This window comes from Cynocephalus volans, chromosome 10 (genome assembly GCF_027409185.1).
Source record: "Cynocephalus volans isolate mCynVol1 chromosome 10, mCynVol1.pri, whole genome shotgun sequence".
Lineage (NCBI taxonomy): Eukaryota > Metazoa > Chordata > Mammalia > Dermoptera > Cynocephalidae > Cynocephalus > Cynocephalus volans.
In genome coordinates, this window is record NC_084469.1 from 50,543,891 (window position 1) to 50,564,574 (window position 20,684).

Here is a 20,684-nt window from a genome sequence, read left to right on the forward strand (position 1 = left end):
CCCATTTCAGAGTGACAGAAGAAGCATCTGCTCTATAATAATATTGGGGGACCCGATCACACCTCTCAGCATTGGACAGATCATCTAGGCAACAAATTAAGAGTACCCATTATTCGTTCAGAAGGAGAGGAGAAATCTAGGGTAATTAGAGGGGGGAGGGGGAAGTGAGTGGGGGAAGGGGAGAGACTGGACAAGGGGCGTAAAGGATAATTACAATTTGTAACAATATATATGCTAGTAATATTGATTTAATCAACATACTTCAATGTTCAACCCCCAAAATATGTATAATCTGTTTTGATTCAGTAAATAAAATAAATTAAAACAAAAAAGATTGTAAGATTATTGAATAAGTAATTTGATTTAGCCATTCCACAATACAGTATATACATATTTCAAGACATCATATTGTACACCATCAATATATACCATTTTTATTTGACAGTTAAAAATAAATTAATAATAATAGTAAAAATAAAATGAAATAAAAAATTACTAAAAAAGATTGTAAATAAGATGTTAAAAATAATAAAATTTAAAGGGGGTGCTGAGTAAGATTATAAGATTGTTGAGCAAGATTTTATGATGTAAAAAAGAAAGTAAAATTTAAAGGGGTGTTGAGTAAGATTGTTAAAGAAATTTAAGGGGATTTTGGATAAGTAAGAGTGAGCTAGTTAGGAGGCTATTCAGCAGTCTAGGCAAGATATGAAGATGCCTTGACCCCCACATTTATTGTAGCACTATTCAAATAGCCAAGATATGACGTTAACCTAGGTGTCTATAAACAGATGACTGGATAAAGAAAATGTAGTCCATAACAGAATACTACTCAGCCATAAAAAAGAATGAGGTCCTGTCACGTGTGGCAACATGGATGAGCCTGGAAGATATTATGTTAAATGAAATAAGTCAGACACAGAAAGATAAATACTGTAGGTTCTCACTCATATGTGAGAGCCAAAAAAAAAATTGATCTCATAGAAGTATAACTGTGGTTACTAGAGTCTTGGAAGGATAGGAGGGAGAGGTTGGTTAATTGATGATACAAAAAAAAAATGATCTCATAGAGTATAACTGTGGTTACTAGAATCTGGGAAGGACAGGAGGGAGAGGTTGGTTAACAGATACAAAATTACAGCTAGAGAAGAAAATAAGTTCTAGTGGTCTGCAGTAGTGCTAGCTGCCTATAATTAACAGTAATTTATTGTATGTTTTCCAGTGGCTAGAAGAGAGGAGCTCAAATGCTCTCATCACAAAGAAATGATAAATTTTTGTGGTGATGGATCTGATCATCGCACATTGTATACATGTATTGAAATATAACTCTGTACCCCATACATATGAACAATTATTACACATTAATTAAAAAATAATAATAAATAGAGTGCAGTGTTAACAACACCAAGGTCAAGGGTTCAGATCCCCGTAACAGCCAGCTACCAAAAACAAAAAAAGAAAGAAAGAAAAAAAAAAAGAAAAAGCAACTTGGTAATTGACAGGATTGAAGGTTGAGGAAGAGAGAAGTTCATGATCGTTGCAAGGTTTGGGGCAGAGCTAATGGGTGCCATGCTCAGCAGTATGTAGACAAGCAGCCAGGATCGCAGGAACTCGTTGACACTTGCCCTACAGGTCAGTGTTAATCCCTCTATTTGTAAACAATACATAGGTTTAACACATGAAAACGTCTTTCCGTTGTATTGGTATCACTCCATAAAGTTCTAAGTATACTGTTACCAGCCATAAATTTCAGAATGGCAACACCCAGAGCATCTAATGGTTGGAATGCTCCTTTGGCGATTCCCTCTGTCCTAAATTAGTTTATCATTTGTATTGTTTAATATTGTTTCTGAGGTACCAAGAGGAATGTACTTGCCCTCTGAGACTGGTTGAATGAAGTTGTGAAGATTCCAGGGAGCTTTGATACTATCAAATATTTCTTCATTGGAGGAAAAATAAAAGAAGTCAGCATACCTCTTCCTGTAAAAGCAGTAGCCTTCCGGGTCTTCCCTCTCTCAAGAGATTTTCAGATGTGGTTGGACATCTTAAAGGAAATAAGAAAAAGATAAAGGGCCAAGGCCTATCATAATGTTTGAATGATGTTTAATGTTGATCTGGCAGAGCCTTAAAAGGCAGAAGAATACTCTGAAATTTAGAATTTCCCTGGAAGATCCCAAACTGACTTGTTTTTACATCTCCTTGGCCAGAATTAGATCCCACCACCGCCTCATGCTACAAGTGATACTGAGAAATTTGTTATTTAAATTTAGTGTAATAGACCAAAATGGTGCCAAATCAGGGTTGTGTTAGTCTACTCGATACCAGTGGGTTGGGAGATGGTAAAATTCACTCTCCTGGTGTTCGGGGTTTGTTTATTTCATTGGTGTTTACTTTGTCTTGCTTTTGTTTCATGCTTACTTGGGGCTACACCAGCTTCCTCACTTGATTGTTCATCCTGTACTCTGCTAATTGCCAAGACTATCAAATTTTCCTCAAAAGGATAGATTAGGTGGGGAAGGGGATAAAAAGTTGAAGACCCTGAACAAGAAAATCCAGAGAGTTAGGAGGAAACCAGCAGACACTGTTATCATATCTTCAAGAAGAAAGAATTTCTTTCTGATCGCTGTGCTGATCACTACTAACGGGTGAAGCCAGAGGATGAGTGAGATGAAATGATCAGATTTAGTAACAAAGAGGTCTTTGTTGAATTTAACAAGTCATATAAAGGTAGTGAAGTAGGGTCCAAAGTCATATTGAACACAGGCAACAAAAATAAAAATCGGTCAAATGGATTACATCAAAATTTATAACTTCTGTGCACGAAAAGACAATAAAAAGGCAAGCTCGATAAATGCCAGTGGTCCCCACTACAAGGGAGTATCCCAGTCTTTTGGGGACAAAGGCCCAGTTGGAGAGGAGCTGGGAGTTAGTGTAGCTGCACAGCCTCCTAGTGGAAGCCCAAGAAGAGGAAAACTCCTCCTGCAGCACTGTCTTGGACCAGAACACACAGCTGGAGTTCGCCCTGCCCAGACCTGGTGAGACTGACTCCCTTTGTCCGGAGGCCCCACCTGCATTCTACTGCATTCACACAGGTGCCGGTGGGACCACAGCCCAGGATGCCTGAAGCCCAGGAGAGACAGAATGAGCAAGACCTCAGTGTGTGAACCCAGGCAGCACTCCCTCCTCCATCCAGGTGAGAAGGCAGACCAGCTGAATGGAAAAGCTGCCAAGATGTGGCAGTTCCCCACATTCACGTGTGCCCACCCTGCACAGCCTGCAGACCCACTGAACCCACAGGTGCCTGCACTGGCCCACAGCCAGTCCAGGAGTAGCCACACCTCCACCTGTGACCCTTAGTAGGGCACCAGCAGGACCACAACCACAGCTACCTGGAGGCTACGCCAGACAGAGGGACCAAGACCCTGGCATCAGAGCCCACACAACTCTCCCACCCCTCCCCCCCAGAAGGGCAGGTAAACCAGGTGGGAAGGGATACCACCAGTAAGTGGTTATTCCCCTTGCCCACATTTAACCACCCTATACAACCCATGGACCTGCTGAGCCCATGGGTGCCAGTGCCAATGGTCAGCAAAGCAGTAGCCCCTCTTCCCCCTGCTGCCCTCCACAGAGCCAGAGAGTGGCCCTCTACAGAGCTGTCACGAACTGTTTTGCCAGTATATACCTGCTCCCAGACCAACAGTGGACTGGGCAGGGGTTTTGGCACCGCAAGGCAGGCCTCAACAGAGATGTTGGGCTCAGCTGCACCTTTGTAGGCTTGCACCAAGCTCAACAGCTGATCAGACAGCCACCTGCAGAACTGCCAAGCCCTGCGTCACCTGTGTACATCTACTCCTGGACCAACGGTTGTTTGGGTAGTAGCTTTTCCTCCCCACAGCATGCCTCTAGAGATCCACTGGGTCCTGCAGCATCCATGCAAGCTTGCTCCAGGCTCAAAAGATGATCCAGCAACCAGGACCTGCCGCACCAGTATACACCTGCTCACTGACCCACAGCAGATCATCCACCCCAACGAGAAACCCACAGCAACAAGAAACTGCCAAGGGCCTCACCACTTAAGCCACAAAGGCAGCCACAGACAACCTCAAGATTGAATACAGTTGGAGAAGTTGCAAGAAGGCTGCACTACCACATTCACTTAAAATACCCAACCCAACTGTCAGTGTAGAACAACTTCTACAGGAAAGGTTCTCTCACTTCAAAAACCACTCCTAGTATTAAAAGAAGTGACTGCACCACCAGATGCCTGGATGTCAATGCAGAGATACAGGAAGCGTGAAAAAACAGGGAAACATGACTCCCCCAAAAGAAGACTACAATTCTCTAACACCAGACCCCAAACAACAAGAAATTGATGGATTGCCTGAAGAGGGATCCCAAAAGGCAGTACTAAGGAAACTTGTATGATGGATGAAAAAATCGAAGTCACAATGAAATAAAAAAGAAAATCCAAAACATGTATGAGAAATCCAACAAAGACACAGAAACAGTAAAAAAGAACTAAGCAGAAATCCTGGAACTAAAGAATTCATTCAATGAAATAAAAATTACAACCAAGAACATAAGCAGCAGGTTAGAACAAGTGGAAGAAAGAACTTCGGAACTAGAAGACAGGTTTTTTGAATTAACACAGTTAAAACAAAGAAAAAGCAATTTTTTAAAAATGAAGAAAACATACAAGATCTTTCTGATAACCTTAAGTGCAGAAACATCCATATTATGGGTGTACTGGAAGGGGAAGAGAAAAGAAAAGGCATTGAAAGCCTATTTAATGATATAATAGCTGAAAGCTCCCCAAGTACTGGGAGAGATATGGTCTTACAGAACCAAGAGGCTCAAAGATCCCCACATAGATTCAACCCAAAAAGATTCCCCAAGACATGTCAAATTGTCAAAAGTCAAAGACAAAGAGAAAATTCTAAAAACAGCAAGAGAAAATCATCAAATCACGAATAAGGGAATTCCCATCAGAGTAACAGTAGACTTCTTAACAGAAATCCTATAGGCCAGGAGAGAGTGGGATGACATATTCAAAGTGCTAAAAGAAAAAAGCTGCCAACCAAGAATACTACAGCCAACAAAGCTTTCCTTCAAAAATGAAGGAGAAATAGTATTTTTCCCAGACAAACAAAAACTGTGGGAACTCACAACCACAAGATCAGCCCGTCAACAAATCCTTATGGAGTCCTACATCTGGAATCAAAAGAGTGATACATATCACCATAAATACATAAGAATGAATAAAAACTGCTAGTAGAATAGATACGCAAATGAGAAAAGGAAAATGTATCTTATCTTTAAAAAACAACCAACAGCAAATATAAACATTAAAAGGGAAAGAAAGAAATAAAATATATATTAAACAACCATAAAGAAATTAATAAAATGGAAGGAACAAGGCAATACCTTTCAATAATAACGCTAAATGTAAATGCATTGAATATAGATATAGAATGGCTGAATGGATTAAAGAACTAGACACAACTATATGCTGCCTGTAAGAAACTCACTTCACCAACAGAGACACATGCAGACTAATAGTGAAGAGATGGAAAAAGACATTCCATTCAAATGGAAACAAAGATGAGCAGGAGTTGCCAGACTTATATCAGATAAAATAGACTTCAAACCAAGAACTGTAAAAGAAACCAGGAAGAGCATTATATAATGATAAAATGATCAATGCAGCAAGAAGATACAACAATCACAAATATATATACACCCAACATTGGAACTCCCAGATACAAAAAATAACTGTTATTAGATCTAAAGGGAGAGATAGACCCCAACACAGTAATAGTTGGGGACTTTAACACACCACTCTCACTATTGGAAAGATCATCTAGACAAAAATTTAGCAGAGAAATATTGGATTTAAACAGCACTTTTAACCAAATGGACCTGACAGACATATACTGAGCATTTCATCCAACAGAAAATACATTCTTCTCATCAGCACATGGATCATTCTCCAGGATAGGCCACATCTTAGACTACAAAGTAAGTCTCAACAAATTTTAAAAGATTGAAATCATGTCAAGTATATTTTCAGACCACAATGGAATAAAATTAGAAATTAACAACAAACAAAACTTACAAAACTATACAAATACATGGAAAATAAACAACATGCTCCTGAACAGCCAATGGGTCAAAGAAGAAATAAAGCAGGAAATCAAAAAATTTCTTGAAACAAATAAAAATACAAGCACAACTTACCAAAATGTATGGGACACTACAAAAACAGTAGTAAGAAGGAATTTTATTGCAATAAATGCCTACATCAAAAGAATAGAAAGACTTCAAATAAACAACCTAACATTATACCTCAAAGAACTAGAAAAACAAGAACAGCTTAATCCTGAAATTAGTAGATGGAAAGAAATAATTAAGATCAGAGCAGAACTAAATGAAATAAAGACCAAAAGAATAATCCAAAAGATCAACAAAACAAAAAGTTGGTTTTTTGAGAAGATAAAAATGACAAGCCATTGGCCAGACTAAAAAAAGAAGAGAGCAGACCCAAGTAACAAAAAACAGAAATTAAACAGAAGACACAACGTATACCACAGAAATACAAAGAATCATTGGAGATTACTATGAACAACTACACCAACAAATTTTAAAACCTGGAGGAAAGAGATTGATTTCTGGACACATAGAAACTACCAAGACTGAACCAAGAAGATACAGAAAACCTGAACACCAATAACAAGCAATGAGATTAAAGGGGTAATCAGCAGTCTCCTAACAAAGAAAAACCTGGGACCAGATGGCTTCACTGCTGAATTCTACCAAACCTTTCAAGAAAAAGTAATACCAATCCTTTTCAAATTATTCCAAAAAATTGAAACAGAGGCAATTCTCCCAAACTAATTCTATGAGACTGGTATCACCCTGATACCAAAATGAGACAAAGACACAGACAAAAAGCTACAGGCCATTATCCTTGATGAATACAGATGCAAAAATCCTGAATAAGTTATTATCAAACAATACAAGAGGACATCAAAAATATTATATTCCATGATCAAGTGGGATTCATCCCAGTGATGCAAGGATGGTTCAACATGCACAGATCAATAAATGTGATACAGCACATCAACAAAATCAAGGACAAAAGCTATGATTATCTTGATAGACACAGAAAAGGCATTTGACAAAATTTGACATCCCTTCATGATAAAGACTCTTAACAAATTAGGTATAGGAGGAAAGTATCTACACACTATAAAAGCCATTTATGACAAACCTACTACCAACATCGTTTTGAATGGGGAAAGGCTAAAAACTTTTCCTTTAAGAACAGAAACAAGATAAGGATGCCTGCTCTCACCACTCCTATTCAACATAGTCTTGAAAGTATTAGCTAGAGCAATCAGGCAAGAGAAAGAAATAAAGGGAATCCAAACTGGAAAAGACAAATTCACATTGTCCCTGTTTGCAGATGACATGATCCTATATATAGAAAACCCTAAAAACTCTACAAAGAAACTCCTAGAGCTGATAAACAAGTTCAATAACTTTGCAGGATACAAAATCAATACACCAAAATCAGTAGCATTTTTATACACTGACAATGAACAAGCAAAAAAATAAATCAAGAAAGCTAGCCAATTTACAATAGCTACCAAAAGAATAAAATGCCTAAAAATAAATTTAACTAAGGAGGCAAAAAATCTCTAAAATGAGAACTACAAAACACAGCTGAAAGAAATTAAAGAGGACATCAAAAGATGGAAAGACATTCCCCATTCATGGATTGGAAGAAATAATGTTATGAATATGTCCATACTTCCCAGAGCAATCTATAGATTCAATGCAATCCCCATCACAATACCCATGATATTCTTCACAGAAATAGAAACAACAATCCTATCATTCATATGGAACAACAAAAACCCCTGAGTAGCCAAAGCAATCTTGAGCAAAAGATAAAAATAAAGCCAGAGGCACTACACTACCTGACTTCAAATTATACCACAAAGCTGTAGTAACCGAAACAGCATGGTACTGGCATAAAATCAGACACATGAACCAATGGAACATAATAGAGAACCTAGAAATCAACCCACATACTTACAGCCAACTGATCTTTGACAAAGGCACCAAGAACATACATTGTGGAAAGAACAGTCTCTTCAATAAATGTTGCTGAGAAAACTGGAGATCCATGTGTAGAGGAATAAAACTAAACCCACACATCTCACCCTATACCAAAACCAGCTCAAAATGGATTAAAGACTTAAACATAAGACCTGAAACCATAAAACTCCTAGAAGAAAACATACGGGAAACACTTCAGGATGTAGGACTGGGCAGACTTTATAAATAAGACCCCAAAAGCACAGGCAACAAAAGGAAAAATCAACAAATGGGATTATATCAAACTAAAAATCTTCTGTACAGCAAAGGAAACAATCAGCAGAGTGAAAAGACAACCTACAGAATGGGTAAAAACATTTGCAAAGTGTGTATCGGACAAGGAATTAATAGTCACACTATACAAGGAACTCAAACAATTTAACAGTAAAAATCAAATAATCCTTGTATAGTGGCCTTTTCTGTCTCTTTTTATGTTTTACGGTTTAAAGCCTATTTTGTCTGATATAAGAACAGCTACTCCTGCTCGTTTTTGGTTTCCATGTATGAGTGGGAAAGGGGGAAGGGAGGAAGCTAGGGGCTAATTGGTGAGGGGCGCAGGGTACAAATGCTACTCGTGGTAACGGGTATGCTACCAGCATGAATCCAGCCTTCACATCTTGGGCCCAAGGGGTGACGATCAGCTTTGTATTTCATGAAAGTTCATAACCAATAAAAAAAATCAAATAATCCTATTTTTAAAATGGGCAAAGAAGCCAATAGTTCTCACCAAAAGATATACAAATGGCCAACAGGTACATGAAAAACTGCTCAACAGCACAGTCATCAGGGAAGTGCAAATCAAAACCACTTTGAGATATCATCGCACCCCAGTTAGACTGGCTGTTATCAAAAAGACAGAGAATAACAAATGCTGGCGAGGATGTGGAGAGAGGGGTTCCCTTAAACACGGTCGGTGGGACTGTAAATTAGTGCAGCCACTATGGAAAAGTGGATGGAGGCTTCTTTAAATGGAGATAGAACACTACCATGTTATCTGGCAGTCCCACTACTGAATGTATACCCAAAGGTACGGAAATAATCCTGCGGGGGACGGGGAGGTAGAGGGGGTTAGCAAGAAACCTGCTACCAGACACAAGGAACGATTACATTTTATCATGATGAACATGCTCACTATCCTGGTTTGATCATCACACATTGTACACAGGTATTGATAGTCAACTCAGCACCCCACAAATATATTTAATATATTATTTTTCAATAAAATAAATATAAATTAATTAGAATATAATAAAATAAAAGAGAGAGCTAGACAGAAACTCAAAACTATTTCTTTCATAAAGTGGGTAATAGTATAAAATCTAGGTACACAATGTTTTTTTTTTTTTTTAATTTTATTATGTCGATATACATTGTAGCTGATTATTGCTCCCCATCACCAAAACCTCCCTCCCTTCTCCCTCCCCCCCTCCCCCCAACAATGTCCTTTCTGTTTGCTTGTTGTATCAACTTCAAATAATTGTGGTTGTTATATCTTCTTCCCCACCCCCGGTTTGTGTGTGTGTGTGTATGTGTGTGTGTGAATTTATATATTAATTTTTAGCTCCCTCCAATAAGTGAGAACATGTGGTATTTCTCTTTCTGTGCCTGACTTGTTTCACTTAATATAATTCTCTCGAGGTCCATCCATGTTGTTGCAAATGGCAGTATTTCATTCGTTTTTATAGCTGAGTAGTATTCCATTGTGTAGATGTACCACATTTTCCGTATCCACTCATCTGATGATGGACATTTGGGCTGGTTCCAACTCTTGGCTATTGTAAAGAGTGCTGCGATGAACATTGGGGAACAGGTATACCTTCGATTTGATGATTTCCATTCCTCTGGGTATATTCCCAACAGTGGGATGGCTGGGTCGTATGGTAGATCTATTTGCAATTGTTTAAGGAACCTCCATACCATTTTCCATAGAGGCTGCACCATTTTGCAGTCCCACCAACAATGTATGAGAGTTTTTTTACATAAATAATAATAAAAAAGAAACTGATGATTGGTTCATGACCTCCTTTTACCCATTTATAAATAGTTACATAAGTTGTCAATACCAGAGCTTTAAATTATTAATTTTGTGCCTTAAATGAGATACTATTAGGCTTATGTCTTCTTACATGCCCCATAATAAAGAAAAACGTTTTTTAAGAGTTTAGTCTTCTACTTTCTATCTTTGTTTGTAGAATCACTTTTCTAGTTTCTGATGAAAATGTTCATTGGCATTTTAAATAAAATATAATATTTATCTGAAAAAAATTTTTTAAATAAAAAGGCAACCTACAGACTGCGGGAAAATATTTTCATACATCTGATAAGGGGTTAATATCCATAGTATGTAAAGAATTCCTATAGCTCAACAACAATAAAATGACTCAATTTTAGTATGGGCAAAGGACTTGAATAGACATTTATACAAAGAAGATATGCAAATGTCCAACAAGCACATGAAAATATGCTCAACATCACTAGTCATTAAGGAAATGTGAATCAAAACCACAATGAGATATCACCGCATACCCATCAGAATGGCTACTACGAAAAAAAAACAGAAAATAACAAGTGTTGGCAAGGATGCGGAAAAAATGGAATCCTTGTGTGCTGTTAGAAGGAATGCAAAATGGTGTAGTCACTATGGAAAACAGTAGGATGGTTTCTCAAAAAATTAAGAATAAAATTGCCAAATTGCCACATGATTTAGCAATTCCACTTCTGGGCATATAGCCAAAAGAATTGAAAGCAGGGTCTCAAAGAGATATTTGTACACCCATGTTCATAGCAGAATTATTCACAGTAACTGAAAGGTAGAAGCAACCAAAATATCCATTGACAAATGAATGGATGAAGAAAACGAGATAAATAGATACAGTGGAATGTTATTTAGACTTAAAAAGGAAGAAAATGATGATGCATGCTACAACATAGATGAACCGTGAGGACGTTATGCTAAATGAAGTAAGCCAGTCACAAAAGGACACGCTGTATGATTCCACTTATATGAGGTATCTAGGGTAGTCAAATTCATAGATATCGAAAATAGAGAGGTGGTTGTCAGGGGCTGGAGGGAGGAGTAAATTGAAGTTGTTTAACAGGTACACAGTTTCAGTTTTGCGAGATGAAACCTTTTTGGAGATTGTTGAGCAACAGTGGGAATATACTTAACACTACTGGACTGTATGCTTAAAGCTTGTTGAAATGGTACTTTTATGTTTTGTGTATTTTACCACAATTTTTTTAAAAGTCAGATTTAAAGAATTGTCCATTATTTTTCCTTCTTTATTCAGGAACAAACTGGTTGGTTGAGATTCTATGCCTGATTCTCTCCAATGGGGATCCCAAGTGGATCCAATCTGTGCCCAGCTGGGAACGCTCACCCTGGATAGAGACTGTGCGTGCACGTACACTTATAGATAATAAGGAGGACCCGCGCCTCTTCAGCTCCCATCTCCCTTTCCATCTCTTCCCCAAGTCTATCGTCGGTTCCAAGGCCAAGGTCAGTACATAATGGTTAAGACATGTTTGATCAAGGCTTTTCAAACTTTAATGTGCATAGAAATCACCTGGAGATCTTGCTGAAATGCCTTCTCATTCAGTAGGTCTGGAGTGGGGGACTGAGATTCTGCATTAGGTGATGTTGATGTGTCCGCTCCATGAGCCATACTTGGGTACAAGGTTGCAGACCATTCCACCCTAGCCAGATATAACCTGGGGCAAACTGAAATGATAATGCCAGAATCTTGCAAAACCATGTTTTAAGCCCGACCAGAATTTATAACTGTATTATGTACTAGGTAAACCCTCTTGTTGTTGCTCTAAAAAATAATTGGCCAATCTTAATTCAATAAACGCCTCCTGCCACTAAGGTAGAAGCACCAGACACAGAGTTGCCCATATGGGAAGAATCCCATTCATAAATTGAGACCTAAATCCAGGGTGATTGCTCTGATGTCATGGCTGGCTTTTCCAACCACTGTGTCTTACCATACATAGCTGTCTGTTGAGATTATCTCCATATGGCTGATAGATGATCACTAGAAGGGACCAAGGATATCCAGGATCTAGCATATCTCAGACCGTTTTTAGAAGCATGCCTTCCTGGAAAGTGTTTATTGGTTTGTGTAAGTTTTTTAATGTTTTACTCTTAAAGTAAATTGAGAAACTTAAAATAAAATTCTCCTCTCTTGGAAATTTCACAATGCATAGCAGCACAATGATGTTACAGTGCACCTATTTACATGTGTCTTATTGGTGTTTGGTAAATCCCTGGCAGGGGAAACTGGGGCCTAGAAAGAGACAAGGCCTAGAATAATGTCATGAAAACACTTCATGCAGAATATAAAGTAAAATTCAGATGTTCAAATACCAAGTGATCTTGCATGTGTGTGCATGTGCACTAATCTTAAGTATTAGTTTGATGAATATTTACATATTTACACAACTGGGCAACCATCATCTAGATCCAGATTTAGAATATTTCCATTCCCCCAGAAAGTTCACTCACAGCCCTTCCCAATTAACGCCCACCCACAGACGTAAACACTCACCTGACTTATAATGATAGATTGATTTTGCTTGTTCTAGAAGTTCATACTAATGAACTCATGCGGTATGAACTCTGCGATGTCTGGCTTCTTTCACTCAATGTAATGCTTGTGAGATTCATCCATGGTCTTGGGTGTATGTGTGGATATAAGAGGGAACTTCAAAAGAATCATGGAAAGATTTGTACTGTCTTTTAATTCCACTTTTCTATGAACTTTTTGAAGTACTCTCTTATACTGCTATGTATCTATGAATATAAACATAGTTTGTTAATCCATTCCCCTGTTAGTAATCCTTATTTTTTGATGTTAATCCATTCCCCTGTTAGTAATCCTTATTTTTTGAATTTTTCTTCATTGTACATATTTATGGGTACAGTTTGTTGTTTCAACACATGCATATATTGTACAATAATCTAGTCAGAATAGTTAGCATATCTCTCACCTAACATTTACCATTTCTTTGTGCTTATAACACTCAAGATCCTCTTTTATGGCTATCTTGAAACATACAATAGAATATTCTTAGCTATTGTCACCCTAGAGCACCAGAACTTATTCTTCCTACCTAACCACAATCTTTTAACTATAGTGCACAAGTGTAATGCCACTCATCTTTTAAAACCTTACAGTTGCTTCCCATAGTGAGCAGATTATAATATCCCAGAGGAAGGGGCAATGCTTTCCTCTTCCATTGTTATATTCCTAGCACAGTGACTTGTACACAGGAACTTTAAAATTTATGTTTGAAAATGCATATGGTAGCTAATTTATTAAAAGAATCCATTGATATTTAACAGTCATTTTAGAGGATTGACTTTTTCCTCACTTTTATGAAGATCAAAATGGATGGGAAACAGCTGTATTGATTTTTCATTCTCCCATTTTTCCACTTAAGGTGATTTATCTCATCAGAAATCCCAGAGATATTCTTGTGTCTGGTTATTTTTTCTTGAATTCAAAGTTTTTTATTGAGAAGCCAAAGTCACTGCCACAATATTTTGAATGCTTCCTCCAAGGAAATGGTGAGTCTTGTAAAATACGGGAGCTGGGGAATGCTCAGAGTCCTTCATCAGACTTGCAACCTTACATCTCTCCATCTCATCAACCCATGGGTATAAGGCTTTACCAGCACTGACACCCAGATCTGCTAAGTCCACCTGCTTTCTTACACAGCAATAGAACTCTACCCAGCCCCTCAGCTTGCCCCATGATAAACTACCCTAACTGTTTTCTGAGTCTCTAGAGTCTCTAGAACTAACACAGACAATTCGTATTCTCCTCCACACTCTCCTAATTTGTGGTTTTCTGAAAGTCGGCTTTTCTTTTTATTTATTTATTTATTTATTTATTTATTTATTATATATGTCTGTGTGGTATGAAGTTGACTATCAATAGTTGTGTACAATGTGTGATGGTCAAATCAGGATTGTTGGCTTATTCATCGTTACGATACGTAATCGTTCTTTGTGTCAGTTAACCAGTTTCTTATGAAACTCCCTCCCTCGCTGCCTCCTCTCCCTCTTTCCACCTCTAGTAACCACAGTTCTGTTCTCGCCCTCTAAGAGTTCAATGTATTATTGTGATTGTTCTCTCTATATATACATATACATATTTTTTTCTTATTTACAAGTTCAGCTCCCACTTAGGAGTGAGGACATGCTGTATTTCTCTTACTGTACCTGGCTTGTTTCACTTATCATAATTTTCTCCAGGCTCATCCATGTTGCTATGAATGGCAGAATTTCATTCTTTTTTACAGCTGAGTAGTATTCCATTGTGCATGTATACCACATTTTCCTTATCCAGTTATCCATCAATGGACATTTAGGTTGGTTCCACAGCTTGGCTATTGTAAATAGAGCTGTGATAAACATGAGACTGCTGTTTCCCTTCAACACAAAGATTTCCATTCCTTTGGGTATATACCCAGCAGAGGGATTACTGGATCATATGGTAGTTCTATCTGCAGTCATTTAAGGAAACTCCATACTATTCTCTATAATGGCTGTACTAATTTACAGTCCCACCAAAAGTGCACAAGTGTTTCCCTTTCTCTGCATCCTCACCAGCATTTGTTATTCTCTGACTTTTTGATAATAGCCAGATTAACTGGGGTGAGATGATATCTCAAAGGGGTTTTGATTTGCATTTCTCTGATTAGTGATGCTGAGCATTTTTGCATGTACCTATTGGCCATTCATATGTCCTCCTTTGAGAAATGTCTATTCAGCTCCTTTGCCCATTTTTAATTGGATTATTTGTTATTTTACTGTAAAGTTGTTTGAGTTCCTTATATATTCTGAATATTAATCCCTCATTGGATGCGTAGTTTGCAAATATTTTCTCCCATTCTGTAGGTTGTCTTTTTACTCTGTTGACTTTCCTTTGCTGTACAAAGCTTTTTAGTTTGATATAATCCCATTTGCTATTTTTTATTTTGTTGTCTGTACTTTTGGAGTCTTACTCATAAAGTCTTTGCTCAGCCCCACATCCTGAAGTGTTTTCCCTATGTTTTCTTCAAGGAGTTTTATAGTTTCAGGTCTTATATTTAAGTCTTTAATCCATTTTGAGTTTATTTTGGTGTATGGCAAGAGGTACTGATCTAGGTTAGTTCTTCTACATATGGATATCCAGTTTTCCCAGTACGATTTTTTGAAGAGGCTCCCCATGGTATGTTTTTGGTGCCCTTGTTGACGATCAGTTGACTGTAAATATGTAGGTTGATTCTGGGTTCTCCATTCTGTTCCATTGGGCCATATGTCTGTTTTTATGCCAGTACCATGCTGTTTTGGTTACTATAGTTTTGTAATACAGTTTGAAATCAGGAAGTTTGATGCCTCTGGCTTTTTTGTTTGTTTGTTTGTCACTCAGGATTGCTTTGACTATTTGGGGTCTTTTGTTGTTCCATATGAGTGTTAGGATTGTTTTGTTCTGTTTCTCTGAAGAATGTCATTGCTATTTTGATGGGGATTGCATTGAATCTGTAGATAGCTTTTGGTAGTATGGACATCTTCACTATGTTGATTCTTCCAATCCAAGATCATAGAATGTCTTCCCATCATTTTGTGTCCTCTTTAATTTCTTTCAGCAATGACTTGTAGTTCTTATTGTAGAGACCTTCCACCTCCTTGGTTAAATTTATTTCCAGGTTTGTGTGTGTGTGTGACTAATGTAAATCAGCTAGCTTTCTTGATTTCTTTTTCTACTAGTTTGTTGTTGTAGTATAAAAATGCTGCTGATTTTTGTATATTGATTTTGTATCCTGCAACTTTACTGAATTCTTTTATCAGCTCTAAGAGTTTTTCAATAGAGTCTCTCAGGTTATCTATATAAAGAACCATGTCATCTGCAAACAGAGACAATTTGACTTCATCTTTTCCTATTTGGATGCCTTTATTTCTTTCTCTTGTCTAAATGCTCTGGCAAGTACATCCAATACTATGTTAAATAGGAGTGGTGAGAGTGGGCATCCTTGTCTTGTTCCTGTTCTTGAAGGAAAAGTTTTTAGCTTTTCCCCATTCAGGATAATGTTGCTAGTGGGTTAGTCATATATGGTTTTTATGGTGTTGAGATACCTTCCTTCTATGCCTAATTTGTCAGGAGACTTTATCATAAAGGGATGCTGGATTTTCTCAAATGCTTTTTCTGTATCTATTGAGATGATCATGTAGTTTTTGTCCTTGATTTTGTTGATGTGGTGTATCACATTTATTGATCTGCATATGTTGAACCATCCTTTTGTCCCTAAAATGAATCCCACTTGATCCTCATGAATAATCTTTTTTTTTTTTTAAGATGATTGGTAAGGGGATCTTAACCACTAGCTTGATGTTGTCAGCACCACACTCGGCCAGTGAGCCAACCAGTCATCCCAATATAGGATCCGAACCCGTGGCCTTGGTGCTATCAGCACTGCACTCTCCCGAGTGAGCCATGGGCTGGCCCTATGAATAATCTTTTTGATGTGTTGCTGTATTCTATTTGCTAGTATTTTGTCGAGAATTTTTGCATCTATGTTTGTCAAGGATATTGGCCGGTAGCTTTCTTTTTTTGTTGTCTCTTTGTCTGGTTTTGGTATCAGGGAGATGGTGGCCTCATAGAATGAGTTTAGGAGAATGGCCTCAGTTTCAGTTTTTTGGAATAGTTTGGAAAGAATTGGTATTAATTTCTCTTTAATGGTTTGGTAGAATTCAGCAGTGAAGCCATCCAGTCCTGGGCTTTTCTTTGTTGGAAGAGTTCTGATTACTGTTTAATCTTATTGCACATTGTTGGTCTGTTCAGTTTTTCCATTTCTTCTTGGTTTAGTCTTAGTAGTTTCTATGCATCCAGAAATTTGTCTCTTTGCTCCATATTTTCAAATTTGTTAGCATATAGTTGTTCATAGTATGCTATAATGATTCTTTGTATTTCTGTGGTATCAGTTGTAATGTCTCCTTTTCTATTTCTGATTTTCATTATTTGGGACTCAGTCTTCTTTTTTTTAGTCTGGCTAATGGTTTGTCTATTTTGTTTATCTTCTCCTAAAAACAACTTTTTAGGGCTGGCCCGTGGCTCACTTGGGAAAGTGCAGTGCTGATAACACGAAGGCCATGGGTTCAGTTTATTATTTAAAAAAAATAATAATAACTTTTATTTCATTGATCTTTTGTATTGTGTTTTTAGTCTCTATTTCATTTAGTTCTGCTCTGATTTTAATTATTTCTTTCTGTCTACTAACTTTGGGACTGGATTGTTCTTGTTTTTCTCAATCTTTGAGATATAGTGCCAGGTTGTTTATTTGAAGTCCTTCTATTCTTTTGATTAAGCATTTATTGCAATAAATATTCTTCTTAATACTGCTTTTGCAGGATTTCCTAGGTTTTGGTATGATGTGTCATTATTATCATTAGTTTTAAGAAATTCTTTGATTTCCTATGTGATTTCTTCTTTGACCCATATGTCACTCAGAAGCATTAATTTCCATGTATTGTATGGTTGCCAAAGTTTCATTTGTTATTGATTTCTAGTTTTAATCCATTGTGGTCTGAGAAGATGCATGAAATAGTTTCAATTTTTTAATTTCTTCAGACTTGATTTGTGACCTACTATGTGCTCTATCTTGGAGAATGTTCCATGTGCTGATGAGAAGAATGTATATTCTCTAGTTGTTGGGTGAAATGTTCTAGATATATCTACCAAATTCAATTGGTCTAAAGTGTAGTTTAAATCCTACATTTCTCTATTGGTTTGTTGCTTAGATGATCTGTCCAATGCTGAGGGAGTGATAGTCAGGTCCCCAGCTACTACTATATTGAGGTCTCTCTCTCTCTCTCTATTTAGGTATAATAAAGTTTGCTTTATGTATCTGGGCACACAAATGTTGGGAACATACATATTTATGATTATTATGTCTTCTTGGTGGATAGATCCCCTTATCATTATATAAAGTCAGCTTTTCATCAGCTTCCTGGACAACACAATCCTGATCTTCTACCATATTTTTTTCAGATGCCTCCTTCCAAAACTCCCTTAATCCTCTATTCCTGTCTCAAAAAGTGTTTGCATGACTCCAGGATCCCTATACTTTTAATTATGCAGAGCTGCTGGGCTTTGTCATGTGTTATCATTTTTGCAATTTTCATCAAAACTATATGGTAAATCCCATCTCTATGCTGTGATATGCATCCCAAGCTCTAGCAGCCTATGCACATCTTCACTGGAGAAAGCCATGGATACTTCAAATTCAATATGTTAAAAATTCAAACTTTCCCACTATTTTAGTCTGTTTTGTGTTGCTATAACAGAATTACCTGAGACTGGGTAATTTATAAGGAAAAGAGGTTTATTTGGCTTATGATTCTGGGACAGTTGCATCTGGCATGGGCCTCAGGCTGCTTCTACTCATGGCAGAAAGTGGCAGGCAGCCGGCAGTAGATACAAGCAGATCACATGGTGAGAGGAAGCAAGAGAGAGAGAGAGGAGTTGCTAGGGTCCTATAAACAACAAGCTCTCATGGGAACTAATAGAGTGAGAACTCACTCATTACTCCCGCCTCCACCAGGGAGAGCATTAATCCATTCATAAGGGATCCACCCCCATGACTCAATCAGTTTCCAGCACTGCCACATTGGAGATGAAATTTCCACATGAGTTTTGGAGGAGACAACACATCCAAACTCCATCATTCTGCCCCTGGCCCCCCTAAACTCATGCCACTCTCACATACAAAATACAAATCATTCTATCCCAACAGTCCCAAAAGTCTTAGCTTGCTCCAGCACCACCTTAAAAGTCTGAAGTCTGATCTGAGACCAAAAGCAAAAGTCCTTCCAGCTGTGAACCTGTAAAAGTCAAAACCAAATTTATCTACTGCCAAGATACAATGGTGGAACAGGCATTGGGTAAACATTCCCATTCCAAAAGGGAAGAATAGGCCAGAAGAAAGGAAAAACAGGCCCCAAACAAGTCCAAAATCCAGCAGGGCAGACATTATGTTTTAAAGCTCCAAAATAATCTTCTTTGACTCAAAGCGCTGTATCCTGGGCACAATTGGGCATCTGGGCCTCCAAAGTTTTAGGCAGCCTCACTTCCACAGCTCAACCAGGCACAGCCCAGTGAGCTGCACTGTTGCCTGCAGCTTTTCCAGGCCTGCGTTGCACATTGCCAGTGGCCCTGCAGTTCTGGGGTCCTGGCAGCAGCCCCGCTGCCTTGGCTCTACTAGACATTTCCCTGGTGGGGGCTCCCTGTGGGGGCTCTGACCCCACATTCCTGCTTGGCATTGCTCTAGTAGATGGCCTCAGCAATGGCTCTGCCCCTGCAGCAGGTCTCTGCCTGGGCCCCCAGGCTTTTCCATACATCCTCTGGAATCTGGGTGGAGGCTGCCACACCTCCACTGCTCTCGCGTCCTGCCGGCCTGCAGACTGAACACAACATGGATGCCACTGAGGTTTCAGGCTTCTACTCTCCAGGGCTGCTGCACAAACCACACTTGGGGCTGCTCCAGCCAGAGCAGCTGGGACACAGGGAGCAGGATGCTGAGTGCAGCTGTGCCCCAGGTCTGTCCTCCAGGATAACTCAGTCCTTCTAGGCCTCGGGGTCTGTGATGGGTGGAGCACCCTTCCAGGCTTGTCAAATTCCTGCAGGGCTTTCCTCTCATTTTCTCCACTATTAGCATCTGGCTGCCTCACTGCCAAGATAATGTCTTTGGCAACCAGTTTATCTGCTTCACCCTTGCATTGTTCACCAGCTCTCTGCTTCTTTACTGCATAGCCAGGCTGCAAATTTTCCAAAACTTTACGCTCTGATTCCCTTTTAAATTCTGGCTTTACATCATGATTTTGCCACCATAACTCAGAGTAGGCTCTTAAAAGTAACCATGCAGCTTCCTTAATACTTTGCTGCTTAGAAATTTCTCTGGCAAATGCTCTGGTTCACAACCCTTAAGTTCCAACTTCCACAAAGTCCAAGGGCATGGACACAATGTAGCCAGGTTCCTTGCTATGCTATCATGTACCAAGTGTGATCTTTTGTACAATTCCCAATAAGTTCCTCACTTCTATCTGATACCTCATCATCTGTGTGGCCTTTACTATCCACATTTCTATCAGCATTCTGCTCGCCACCACATATTTCTCTAAGACATTCCAAACTTTCCCTTGTCTTTCTCTTCTTCTAAGTCCTCCAAATTCCTACATCCTTTGCCCATTATTCAGTACCAAAGCTGCATCCACATTTTCAGTTATCGTTTATCAACACCCCACTCCTGGTACCAATTTTCTGTTTTAGTCTGTTTTGTGTTGCTATAACAGAATTACCTGAGATTGGGTAATTTATAAGGAAAAGAGGTTTATTTGGCTTACAATTCTGGGACAGTTGCGTCAGGCCTGGGCCTCAGGCTGCTTCTACTCATGGCAGAAAGTGGCAGGCAGCCAGCAGTAGGTACAAGCAGATCACATGGTGAGAGGAAGCAAGAGAGAGAGAGAGGAGTTGCTAGGG

At 38.6% G+C, this 20,684-nt stretch overlaps 1 protein-coding gene across 1 annotated transcript in view; it reads left to right on the top strand.

Annotated features, from left to right (window-relative positions):
* The window catches only part of SULT2A1 (sulfotransferase family 2A member 1), a 56,336-nt gene that overhangs the window by 11,951 nt on the left and 23,701 nt on the right, over positions 1-20,684 (top strand). Inside the window, exons 2-3 of the mRNA XM_063112701.1 lie at positions 11,451-11,659; positions 13,606-13,732. Of these exons, the coding sequence (XP_062968771.1) occupies positions 11,451-11,659; positions 13,606-13,732 (336 nt within the window). The remainder of the gene's footprint in view (positions 1-11,450; positions 11,660-13,605; positions 13,733-20,684) is intronic.